This window comes from Henckelia pumila, chromosome 1, assembly GCF_033568475.1.
Source record: "Henckelia pumila isolate YLH828 chromosome 1, ASM3356847v2, whole genome shotgun sequence".
Taxonomy (NCBI): Eukaryota; Viridiplantae; Streptophyta; class Magnoliopsida; order Lamiales; family Gesneriaceae; genus Henckelia; species Henckelia pumila.
In genome coordinates this window covers 73,459,412-73,471,457 of record NC_133120.1, presented here as the reverse complement: position 1 = coordinate 73,471,457, position 12,046 = coordinate 73,459,412, and the positions used below count along the sequence as shown (strand labels likewise).

At 35.1% G+C, this 12,046-nt stretch overlaps 2 protein-coding genes across 5 annotated transcripts; one reads left to right on the top strand and one right to left on the bottom strand.

Moving 5' to 3' along the window:
• The first annotated feature begins 660 nt into the window (after positions 1-660).
• Positions 661-7,731, top strand: LOC140880138 (1,4-alpha-glucan-branching enzyme 1, chloroplastic/amyloplastic-like). Of its 4 annotated transcripts, none has more exons than XM_073284297.1 (14): positions 661-819; positions 1,923-2,042; positions 2,444-2,651; positions 2,857-2,926; positions 3,081-3,350; positions 3,584-4,490; positions 4,847-4,963; positions 5,064-5,126; positions 5,653-5,760; positions 6,100-6,201; positions 6,274-6,341; positions 6,482-6,563; positions 6,934-7,050; positions 7,406-7,731. In XM_073284297.1, exons 1-14 carry the CDS (start codon positions 754-756, stop codon positions 7,571-7,573), a joined length of 2,466 nt encoding a protein of 821 aa, XP_073140398.1. In that variant the 5' UTR covers positions 661-753; the 3' UTR covers positions 7,574-7,731. The 4 variants fall into 4 exon arrangements, with proteins under 4 accessions (XP_073140398.1, XP_073140387.1, XP_073140407.1 ...); XM_073284286.1 differs by having other exon boundaries at positions 6,919-7,050; XM_073284306.1 differs by lacking the exon at positions 1,923-2,042 and having other exon boundaries at positions 662-819; positions 6,919-7,050.
• A 306-nt stretch (positions 7,732-8,037) lies between these two features.
• Positions 8,038-11,440, bottom strand: LOC140874584 (cyclin-B2-3-like). Its single transcript, XM_073277892.1, has 12 exons — positions 11,256-11,440; positions 10,999-11,079; positions 10,739-10,838; positions 10,580-10,636; positions 10,315-10,363; positions 10,090-10,227; positions 9,886-10,017; positions 9,186-9,275; positions 8,875-9,096; positions 8,666-8,764; positions 8,394-8,572; positions 8,038-8,303 (listed from the first exon to the last, which is right to left on the bottom strand). Exons 2-12 carry the CDS (start codon positions 11,051-11,053, stop codon positions 8,153-8,155), a joined length of 1,272 nt encoding a protein of 423 aa, XP_073133993.1. The 5' UTR covers positions 11,054-11,079; positions 11,256-11,440; the 3' UTR covers positions 8,038-8,152.
• Positions 11,441-12,046: the final 606 nt, after the last annotated feature.

Sequence of the window (12,046 nt, the reverse complement as noted above, 5' to 3'; positions counted from 1 at the left end):
CTTCTATCTTTATATTTAACCTTTTTATTTTATTCATACAAATTTAAAACTTTATTGGAAAAATAATTTTTTTTAAAAAAATTATTATTTTACACTTATTTAACAAATATTTTAATACGATAAGATAAATCTTAAAATAATTAATGTATGAATGATGAAAGTATATTTATAAATAATTAAAAAATAATAATAAATATAGAAACTGAAATATATATTATGGAGTTCATGTTGCATATAATTTAATAGAATAATAACCGGAATGATCAAAATTTTGACACTATTTTCATAATAATTTTTTTTAGAATATAATATTTTGATTCACACAATATTTTCGGGTATAATTGTAGTACTTAAACATATTTTCTGCTGAAATATTGTGAGGTATGCTCTGGGGTTGGTCATGTTGCTTTCTTTCTCAGTTCTCTGCCGCTCGTACACATTTCTCGATTTAACCCTCGCATGAGTCAATAAGTCTTTGACTTATGTGAGATAAGGTCTACTTCGGAGTCAACACTTAAAATTAAGCCGAAAATGAAGCCCATAAGACCATAACAAGGGTAAGGGCAATCATGTAAATTGGTCTCGGTTTGGCTCTGGCAATAGCGAAAGTTCTCTGGAATTGTTACTTACGTGGAGCGGAAAAAGGGGTGGAGAGAATGGCTTGTAACGTGAGGAATGTTCCAGTTCGTACTATCTTTCCCCCTCCCTCTCTACAGTTCGCATCCAAGCTCAACTTCCAGGTGAAATACGAAAATGTACAGTTCGTGCAATCTTCTCTCCGCGCCTGCACCATGGTTCTCAAGTGAAGATTCATCAGCTGTAATCGATCGTTATTTTGTTTATTCTTTCAATTCCTTGCCATCATTTGATCGAATTTTTGTTTGCAATTGGTTTATTTGGTCTAGCGGAGATTTTTTTTTTCTTATGCGATTTTCCGAAGTGAAATCAGGAAAATTCTTCGAGACTGTTAGTTTGAGTGGGAACGAAGTTAAGAAGATTGATTTTTTTTTTATAAAAAAAAATATTCTGTGAAAGAAAAAAAGAATTTCGATGAAAATGATCACTTATAATAATCATTGGTATGATGAAGAACTAATGAAAACAAAACTTAATTTTTACCCATTTATTTTAGCAAGGTGTAATTTTTAGCTCGTTACGTGTATTTAAGAGAATTGAAAACATGCCAAACAGAAAAAGTGATGGTTAATGCAAGTTAATTGTTTTGATTAATGTGTAGATTGTAGATATTCAAAGCAAATTTTTAGTCCAGATTAAATCTGAGGAATCTAGTTATTTTATTTTTGTATTTCGGTTTCACTGGATGTGGCTTCATGATTTTGCTAACAATTTTTGTGAGCTTAAATAAAATTTACAAAAATTATGATAGTAGGGGTAAACTAGAGATGTACACTTGACTATTTGGAGACTTCGTTTGTATGTATGAATGATACAAGTATATCAAGTTTGAAAAGTTTGTGATATATGGTTTAAAGGCTAATTGAGTATCTTTCACATGCTGGCCACCTGTTTTGAACTTTTAGATTGGTATCAACTATTCTGATTCAGAAAAAAAGCTTCAGCTCGGGTATCTTACGATTGGATATGTAGTTCAACTTGAAAAAGAAATAAAGGGCACAAAAAAGGTCCAGCATGAAAGCATAGTATATTTACGACATGAGACAAGAAATTTGCTTTGTCTTTTCACTTGCTTGTTGACTCACTCAAGTTAAACGGTTATATTTACAATGTGTAGTTACTTTGATTTTCTAGATTTATTTAAGCTTATGTATGCAATTTTAACTAAACAAGAAAAAGAACATGAGTGTTTGTTCTTCTGTTTTACTGGAGAAGCCTGCCATTACTATTTTATTCAATTAGTTATGAATATTACCGTGAACTTTCTTGTACGATACCTTTGACAGGCCTCAGTTAGTGGCAGGTCCAGCATGTCACAACAACCAAAAGGAGACAACGTTAGACCTCAAAACTATGTAGCGAACAGGAGAATCTTAACCCCAAAAAGTATTATTGCTCGTGGAAAAGTATGTTGTGTATATTCTTATTTTCTAGTGCTGGAATTTAAAGTAACAAAACCATTGTTGCTACTGGCTTTCGCGCAAAAATTTTATGTTGATGTACATTCAGTGATCTGATAAAGGGTGTACCTTTCCCCAGTGATTTCTACAATAATTAATTCCCTTAAGTCATATTGTCTTTTACATTTCTTTATTCATTAATTTTTCTGGTCTCAGCAACAGAGAGTGGAGCCAGGTGTTGAGCATCTTTTAGAACATGGATTTAATAAAAATGATACACTTAGATTGTGATGGTAACATTGGTGTAATATTTTGATTTGAGAAAGCTCTTCCATTTTCATCTCAGTAGTTGTTGATCTATATGTCTATAGATGAATGACAAAGTAATTTTGAATTCTTTCTACCAGGTATGCAGTGCATCTGTCTCGGCGGTTTTGACTAGTGACAGTAATGAGACAGCAAATATGGAGAATGCTGCTAAAAACTTTGGCCTCTTTGATTTGGATACAGGCTTGGAACCTTATAAAGATCATTTTCAGTACAGAATGAAAAGATATGTTGATCAGAAAAGGCTAATTGAAAAACACGAGGGAAGCCTCGATGAATTTTCACTAGGTAAATATGAAATTAAAGTAAGCTATTTTGTTATTTGTGTGGGAATATTTGAATGTTAAAGTTCAAACTGCTTAACGAGTTTTCTCTCCATTGATTTCACGCAATCATATTTTCATCCAAACTAATTCAACTCTACGCAACCAAAAAATCTCATATACCAGATCCTTCAGCTGCGTATGACATTGTTTTCAATACTTGAATTCAGGTTATTTAAAATTTGGATTCAACTGGGAAGAAGGTTCCATTGTGTACCGTGAATGGGCACCTGCTGCACAGTTAGTCTTTTCAGCTCTTAGATGGAACAACTTTCTGTTTTATTTGTATCACTGTATTTCTCTCAGTTTTACATCATGGATGCTATTTCTTGATTTGTTCGACTTATTCTTAACATCCGTTGTTTGCCTCACAATTAACTAATATATAACTCAGGGAAGCAGAAGTTATCGGTGACTTTAATGGGTGGAATGGTTCTGGACACAAAATGGAAAAGAATCCATATGGTGTATGGACTATCAGAATTCCTGATGTTGGTGGGAATCCAGCCATTCCACATAATTCAAGAGTCAAGTTCAGATTTAAGCATGGGAATGGAGTCTGGGTTGAGCGCATCCCTGCGTGGATAAAATATGCCACTCAGGACCCTACAAAATTCGCTGCACCTTATGATGGGGTGTACTGGAACCCACCACCTTCAGAAAGGTGTTCCAACTTTTTTTTAATATAGAGATTAAAAAAAAATGGAAGCGTACAACAATCAATATTTTTTTATGAGCTCTTGTATGTCCTTTCACACATTAATATTTTTCCGGAAGAAAAGTAATTTATGACCAGATCGTAACAAATATAAAATTTAAGCTGGAAACATTCAACTTAGAAGAAGGGTGGCATTTAACGTAGTCAAACATTGATAAATTTCATGGATATCCTTGCAGATATGAGTTTAATTACTCTCGTCCGCCTAAACCCGAGGCATCACGAATATATGAAGCACATGTTGGAATGAGTAGTTCAGAACCACGTGTAAATACATACCGGGAGTTTGCAGATTTTGTTTTACCTCGCATTCGAGCAAACAATTATAATACAGTGCAGTTGATGGCTGTAATGGAACATTCCTATTATGCGTCATTTGGATATCATGTAACCAACTTTTTTGCTGTGAGTAGTAGATCAGGGACCCCAGAGGACCTGAAGTATTTGATTGATAAAGCACACAGCTTAGGTCTACAGGTGCTGATGGATGTTGTTCACAGCCATGCAAGTAACAATGTCACGGATGGCCTTAATGGTTTCGATGTTGGTCAAAGCTCTCAAGATTCTTACTTTCATGCTGGAGATCGAGGGTATCATAAATTGTGGGACAGTAGACTATTCAACTACGCAAATTGGGAAGTTCTTCGTTTCCTTTTGTCCAATTTGAGGTGGTGGCTTGATGAGTTCAAGTTTGATGGATTTCGGTTTGATGGAGTAACCTCAATGTTGTATCATCATCATGGAATAAACACGGCATTCACTGGGGACTATAACGAGTACTTTAGTGAGACCACAGATGTTGATGCTGTTGTATATTTGATGTTGGCCAATGATCTAATACACAGTGTCTTACCCAATGCAACTGTGATTGCTGAAGATGTTTCTGGGATGCCTGGTCTTGGTCGGCCAGTTTCTGAGGTAGGTATCGGTTTTGATTACCGCCTGGCAATGGCCATTCCTGATAAATGGATTGAGTACTTGAAGAATAAGAAGGATGAAGAATGGTCAATGGCTGAAATAAGTTGGAGTTTAACTAATAGAAGATATGCTGAGAAGTGTATAGCGTATGCTGAGAGTCATGATCAGGTTTGTACATCTTACTTTTATGGGGTTGGCCCTGTGGACTTTGGACTTGTGATCCAGTCTATGAACAATGATATAAGGTTGAGCATATTTTCATATCCATTTAATGCATCTCATCACAGGTAGGTTGATTTGTTCTCTTGTTTTTACATGTTTACTGATTATATTGGTTATTTTTTAACTTCCCTTTCGTTTAATATGTCTGCTATAAACTGTGGAGTGCACAAATTTTGGCCTTTTTAAATTAGAGTGGGATTGCTGAACTGTATCGTCTGCAATTTTTTTTCATCTGTGTCAAGAGATACAGTGATTTATCTTTTTGTTTCTATTTTTTTTTTTTGCTTTTGTGCCATGATTAGGCTATTGTGGGAGATAAAACAATTGCATTTTTCCTGATGGACAAAGAAATGTATTCCGGTATGTCCTGTTTGACAGTGGCCTCTCCAGTAATTGAGCGAGGCATTGCACTTCACAAGGTCTTTTTTCCCATTTGAATTCACTCATTGCAGCTGACGGTTCAGGCCGGACCTTTAAGGCTGATGTTGATTAACATTGTTTACTGTTTTTTATTTGCAGATGATTCATTTCATAACAATGGCATTAGGAGGAGAGGGCTACCTTAATTTCATGGGCAATGAGGTAAGCTGGCACTAAAGTTGAAAACTTCTTTTAGACAATTAATTTTACCCGTAAAAAATTGCCCAGTTTGCAGCTTCTGCAGGGGCCATTTCATTAAGAGAAAATTTGACCTTCGCCGGGTGCATTTCAATAAACTGGGGAGGGTAAAATTAAAAAATTTGACCCTCCCTTCCCCTAAATCTTCCGCTTCTGCAGCCTGAATCTGCTTGGCATGCAGATAAGATAGCTGTTAGCAGTAGGTTGAATCTTTGTCAGATTTTCTTAGTATTTGATGGACTTTAGCGACATGGAAATGTTAAAATGACTTAAAGCTAACTATTAAAGAAGTAGCTCGTTAAGATATAGAAAAGCCACATCTATCACTTCTTTGCTGACATCAAAATGTTTAAATGTCTTGAAGGCTGAAGCTAACTTTGAAAGAAGCAGTTCAATGACATGTAGAAAAGCCAATATATGTTTTAGTTCGACAGCTTTACAGGTACCTTTTCCAATTTTCTAACAAAACCAAATAATTGATTACTTGTAGTTTGGCCACCCAGACTGGATTGATTTTCCAAGAGAAGGCAATGGTTGGAGTTATGATAAGTGCAGACGTCAATGGGACCTCGTCGATACAGATCATCTTAGATTCAAGGTCCATGTTTTAAATATGTTTGCCATGGATTTGTGGTTACTATAGTTGATCACTTGGAACGTCTGTATCTGATAACTATTATCGATTATACACAATTCGAATTTTTACTACTTATACGTCATATTATATGTTTTATATTTATTAAGTTTACTCTAACCCAGAGCTTGATATAGTTGACATTATCTATTATAAATGAAAATTCTGATCCCTGCACCAAAACAAAAAATTTATTCCATCCTTACTGTGACTCATACTTCCATCCTTTTTGTCGGACTCTTAATATGCATTAAATTGAAATGTGTTTATCTATTCCTAACATTTTTCACTCTTGTGATGCAGTTTATGAATGCATTCAATAGAGCCATGAATTTGCTAGATGAAAATTTTATGTTCCTTTCATCGGGAAAACAGATCGTTAGCGATGTAAATGAGGATAAGAAGGTAACAAAAAATGTTTGGTACTTCACAAAGCTTTATAGGATTCTATTGATTTTGCTTGTTCATTTATTGCAGGTCATTGTTTTTGAACGGGGAGACCTAGTCTTTGTATTCAACTTCCACCCAGAAAATACATACGAGGGGTATGTGTAAACCTTTTACGAAGCTGTTGATCTTCCTTAGTCGTTGTAATCTTTTATAGAATTTTAAAATGAATGCTGATCGTCAAATTTTAGTTGATTCTACTTTTTTCCATGAAACTTCCAATTCCATTGATGAGCAGGTACAAAGTTGGTTGTGACTTGCCAGGAAAATATAGAGTAGCCTTAGACAGTGATGCTTGGGAATTCGGTGGACCTGGAAGGGTAAGGAACTGGTTGTACACGCAAACCCCCCTCCCTTTCCTTTCCTGTTGTATGTCATGCTGCATGTTTAAGAAGATGGCAAACATGTAATTATTTGGAGATTTTCCATAGTTTATATGCTAACTCATGCTTTCAGTATTTTAAAACACGAGCGCATGAAGCTAAATTGTACCAGAAAATAGAGTCCCACTTCCTGCTATTTTCAAGGTGCAAAATCTGGTTTTTCCTGGAGTAGGTGGTGTTTATCAGGTTGTAATTGCTATTACAGAGTTCATCAACTAGGGGAACATTTAATGGGACACTATACGCCTTCATCTACATGCTATCCAGTCTTCCTATTGTCTTGATATCGCAGATTTTATTACGACAGGTAGGCCATGATGTAGACCACTTCACGATGCCTGAAGGCATACCTGGTGTTCCTGAAACAAATTTCAATAACCGTCCCAATTCCTTCAAAGTGCTTTCTCCTCCTCGTACATGTGTGGTATGTATGCCTCATTTTACTGCCTTTTGTACGTACTTTACACTAAAGAGCTTTAAGTTAAATCTTGGCGAACTCATTATATTAACTTGTACATGAATGACCAACTTGTTCTGGTATTGTTGCATTGGATGTACTACACATGTACATGAATGACAACTTGTTCAGGTATTGTTGAATTGGATGTACCACACACACGTGTGGTCTGTTTTATATAGCCTAATGCCCTCCATGTGAGAGAGATTAATTTTGTGTTATTTAGAGTCGATAATTATTTAGTAGTAGCTGAGACCATCGGTTCGTATCTAACATAGACTACCTATCGATGGTTATTGATAAATTTAACTTCTTTATGAAGGTTTACTATAGAGTCGAAGAGAGATCAAGTGAAAACGAGACCTCAACAAGTTTTACTGAGGCAGCAGATATAGACGAGACATTGCGTGGTAATGTTAATTCTGCGAAGGATGAAGTTGAGCAGAGTCCAGAGGACGTACTGGATGCAACAATTTTAGATGAAGAATAATATTTTGATTGAATACTTAGATTATTTTTTTGGGCGGGTTGATTTGTAAATATAGCTTGTTGTGAACCTTACATAATATGCACGACTTTCTTTTCTAAAACATCAGTGTTTACGATATGTTTCTTATATTCAATAAATCTAACAGTTTCTTTCTTTGATATTTTGGAGTGACATTAATAAATGCTTTTTTCATCTTCCTTCTAGATTTTCATGAGACTTGCAAGCTAAATTTAGTGTATGCTGTTACTGATATTTTTGTTATAACTTGAATAATAAGATCACAAGATCGAGTCACAATCATAGCTCCTCAACGCCTAGTATTTCGATATAATTAACTTTATAGATAAATATAATTAGGCTAATCAGAAACAATTTAAAATATATTTTTGAGGAATGAAAGTTTAAAGTGCATCAAAAAGAGAATTGATATTCTTTGAAAACAAGGAGAGAATTTATATGGATACAAATTCAGAGATATCATCAAACGGAACTCTCTCTTAACCAAACGAGATGCAACTTATGTTGCTGAAATGTTGCAGCCCTTCTCACAAGCGAAGCAAATTTACCGCATTCTAAATCTTACAAAGGGCAGACTGCATCTATAAGAGAAACAGCAGGTTTAGTCTTGGCAGCGTAGCCATATTTTGAAGTGCTGTATTTCTTGTGCACACCAGTAAGTTTACTCTTCCACGCATTGTTATGAAAAGTCGCCATAAGTTTTGCACATTCCCTACAAAATCACACATCCACCAATCAAATACGTGTTAAATATAAGACTTTTGCTTGAAAAGATGGAAAATGTGTTTTGGTTTATACTTACAGAAGCTGGTGTTCCATGTAGCTTGTATGTTTTTCAAGTGTCTTGCTCCACTGCCTAAAACCGTTGAGAGCACATTGAGCAGTGTAGATAGCAGCAGCAGCTAATAAAGATGGTGAGAACTTAAGCATCGCACTCTCAACGAGGCAGAGTTCGATTGTGAAGAAGGATAATAACTCCAACTAGTTCCAAGTTTGAAAAAAGTAACGTTACTAGTCAAATCAATAAGAGAACATGAAATTATTTGAGTCCAAACTAAGTTAGATTCAACCAACCGTTTTGTCAGATTGAGCGGCTTTTAAAAAGCGCCTCATGAAAACATACGGTGTTGGCACAGAGAGATTAAATTGTAAGGTATTGATCATCAGTTTCTCCTGTAGCCAATTAAAATAGAAACCATTATAAGAGCAACTTCAAATGAAAAGATTCATCGCGCTCTTAAACTGAAATCCTGGTTCTGTTTCTGAGTAGGTAAGTACTGTACCATATCGAGAACTTCTTTTCTGCAGTAAGCTCTGTCAGATATCAGTATAAGATCCTCCACGACAGGAACGGAAACTTCTTCGTATTTGCAAGCAAGGAGCATGGCAGTCACTCCGACAAGCTGCAGTTTCTTTCTCACAACCGACTGTAATGCTAAAAATCTATCGATGAGATTGACAGTTAGATATAGCGTCTCCTCCATCAGTTCAAACTTGTAATGCACCTATTTGTACAAAGTAAAGTGTTAATAATCCTAGTACTACTTATTTTGAACTAGGACACAACTTGGAGTATAAGAATTCAGTTTATCACCTCAATCAACCAGTCAATAAGAATGCCTCTCATTCTTTCATTAATGTCAGATTGGTTTTCCATGTAGCTTGGTGGGACACAGCTTAAGCTCTGTAATCAAAATCACAGGATCGGAAGAACAAGGACAAACAACGAAGAAAGGGATATACATTAGTCGAGTACACAAGTAAAATAGACCAAGAAAATCAATAAACAAGAAGATATATTCGTGTTCTCGATGCTACACTCAATGGAATACCATGTTGATTCTTGAATTCTACAGGTTTCATCATACAGGTCCCACCCGATCCTACATAGTGGCGGAGCTAGAGGCAGCAGTAAGAACAGCTGTCATATCATATGTGTGTGCGCAAATATATGAACTTCCTTTGGATTTTTTTGAATTTCATTGTCGCTCGCCTATGCAAAACATCTAGCTCCACCACCTATGCAAGAAACAATGACCTGACGCATACCACACATATGTCCGAGATGCTGCTTCTCATTTCCAAAAGTTTGCTACGGACCTATACATATTTATAATTAATCCCACCTCTTAAGATTTTTTTATCTCAGTTTCGCTACCCTATACAAAACTCCTATAGCTCCACCAAGGATCCAACAGAGATAATGGGATTGTACCACACAAAATCTTATCGGTTTCACTTGATTGATATTTAAAAACAGTACTAATTATCAAACAAATGGAGAGATATTTCACCTCTGTCTTCTTGTAATGAGCATATATATCATCAATATACTCAGTCACGGCAAGTGGATTCTTCTTATCACAGCTGTCTATGTCAACTATCGTTTCCTCTTCATCAATATCTTCCATTTCAACTTCCGCATCCTATGTCAATTTAGAATATGAGAATGAACTAGTTTACCGACAGCAAGTACCAGAATAAAAAGAAATCGATACCATCTCATCTATTTCTTCCAGCATCGCTTCTGTGTGCTGCACAAACATTGGCACAACATCATCTTCAATGGGCGTATGGTCCTCTGCATCAATAATAATGTAGTCCTTCGATTGACCGATACTCACACCTGGTTGAATCTGAATAAAGCACAGTTCCAACATCAGGGGCAGGTTAAAAATCTAACTTAATGGGACTCAATTCATGTTAATTATACGGAATATTACCTCAGCTGATGGATGATGATCTTTACCAGCCAATTGAGCAGCAAACATTCTGAATAAGAACCAAGAATATGGATTAGGAAACAATGTGCGAAAGCTAATTTTCTTAGCATAAAAGTTTTTTGATGATCAAGCCTTTGCATTGAATAAATTTCTATGGGATTTTTGTAGAATTAAGTCATCTATCCAAGATCTCTTTTACTTAAAACCAAGAAAGACTCGCATTCTGACAAGGGAAAAAAAAAGTACAAGAGGACATATCACAAACCTAGTGACTGGACGATGCACCGGGATAACCGGATTCTTATTTTCAGCAACATTTTTCCTAAACAACAGAAAGGTTGAAAATTGAATCAACAATGGAATTCAAGCATTTGTTGAAATAAATAAATAAACTAACCAAAACTAAGTTTTGTGAAAACCATACTCTGTCAAAACGCCTCTTTTGTGTACAGCACACGGATAAGCAGGGTCTCTTATGATATTCTTATTGATTGCACTCAACGCCCTCCTATTTGGCCCAACTCCTATTCATCATAAAAAGGTTATTTTGATCATTTAACCCTATGTGATTAGGGTTTAATGGAAAACAAGATCAAAGACTCAAACGCCTTCTCCAGAGAATAAAAAGAAAATAAACAAGAATTATAAGGGTTTAGTTTTTTGAATTTGAGCTGTGCCTTTTACCTTGAATGTTTGAAGGCCTGATTATACCCGGAAAATTCTCATTCGCTCCACGCATCTTGATTTCACTTTTAAACAAAATCTCTGCAGATTTATACATTCAATCATGAACCCATCAAAGAAATCAAAAACCCATTAAAATCTCATCTGAAAAATGGGAAATTTGTATCAGTAACAATCACCCGAGATTCAAGAACAGATTTAAAAAGAACCCAGATCATAAAATCAACATTATGTCTTATCAATAATATTTCTCGAACCTCTCCACAAAGCAAGAAATTCCCAGAAAATTATTCACAAATCCAGTGAAGAACTCCACCGGGAATCTCAAAGATTCAGCGAGAGACTATGAAGAAAACACCATCTAATCAAATCAATCGGTAATTGATAGATTAAAAAAGTCACTCGATTCAAATTCTGTCTGTGAACTTTTTTAAATTTTAATCCTTTGAATCAGAAGAGGAGATTTGGGGAGAACGTAAACAGCGGATATATGTCCGCACATACATATTTGAAACCAACGGCTAGTAAATCGTGGCCGTTGGATCAAAGGTCGCGTGGCTCCGCGATTGGGCCAACGGTTATTTTGTTCTTCTTTCAAATATTTTTCCCCATTAATTAATTCTTTTTCCCCTTAAAAAAGTCTTCTTGTATTAAGTGCCATTTTCTCTTGCCAACTATTATTTGTTACCAATTAAATCCATACTCCCCCTCTCTCCTTATTTCTTTAAAACAATAATAATTGTTTCATTTATATATAATTACGTAAATAATATAATTACGTAAATAAATAAGATCGTTCAAATATAATAATAATAATATCAAATATGTTTCAAATTAATGAAATCTTATTTACAATATATGATATATATTACGAAAACCCAAAACTTTGAATGATTGATGCAAATCACACCTCAACAAGGCACGTTTGAGGCCAACAAATTTGTCATTTTACAATACTAGAAAGATTAAAGGAAACATAATAGTTCGTATTTTGAATATAAATTTGTTATGATGTTCATTATTTATCTCGTAAAATTTTTAATGTTTT

What these genes read in the sequence shown, in the direction of transcription:
- LOC140874584 (XM_073277892.1), bottom strand. Translation starts at nt 11,053, where the DNA reads ATGCGTGGAGCGAATGAGAATTTTCCGGGTATAATCAGGCCTTCAAAC. An exon ending in CTCATTACAAGAAGACAGAG is followed by an intron (nt 9,276 to 9,885) that starts GTGAAATATCTC and finishes TTTTGATTACAG; the next exon opens with AGCTTAAGCTGTGTCCCACC. An exon ending in CCGCTCAATCTGACAAAACG is followed by an intron (nt 8,573 to 8,665) that starts GTTGGTTGAATC and finishes ACTTGGAACTAG; the next exon opens with TTGGAGTTATTATCCTTCTT.
- LOC140880138 (XM_073284286.1), top strand. Translation starts at nt 754, where the DNA reads ATGTACAGTTCGTGCAATCTTCTCTCCGCGCCTGCACCATGGTTCTCA. An exon ending in CCTCGATGAATTTTCACTAG is followed by an intron (nt 2,652 to 2,856) that starts GTAAATATGAAA and finishes ACTTGAATTCAG; the next exon opens with GTTATTTAAAATTTGGATTC. An exon ending in ATGCTGAGAGTCATGATCAG is followed by an intron (nt 4,491 to 4,846) that starts GTTTGTACATCT and finishes TGCCATGATTAG; the next exon opens with GCTATTGTGGGAGATAAAAC.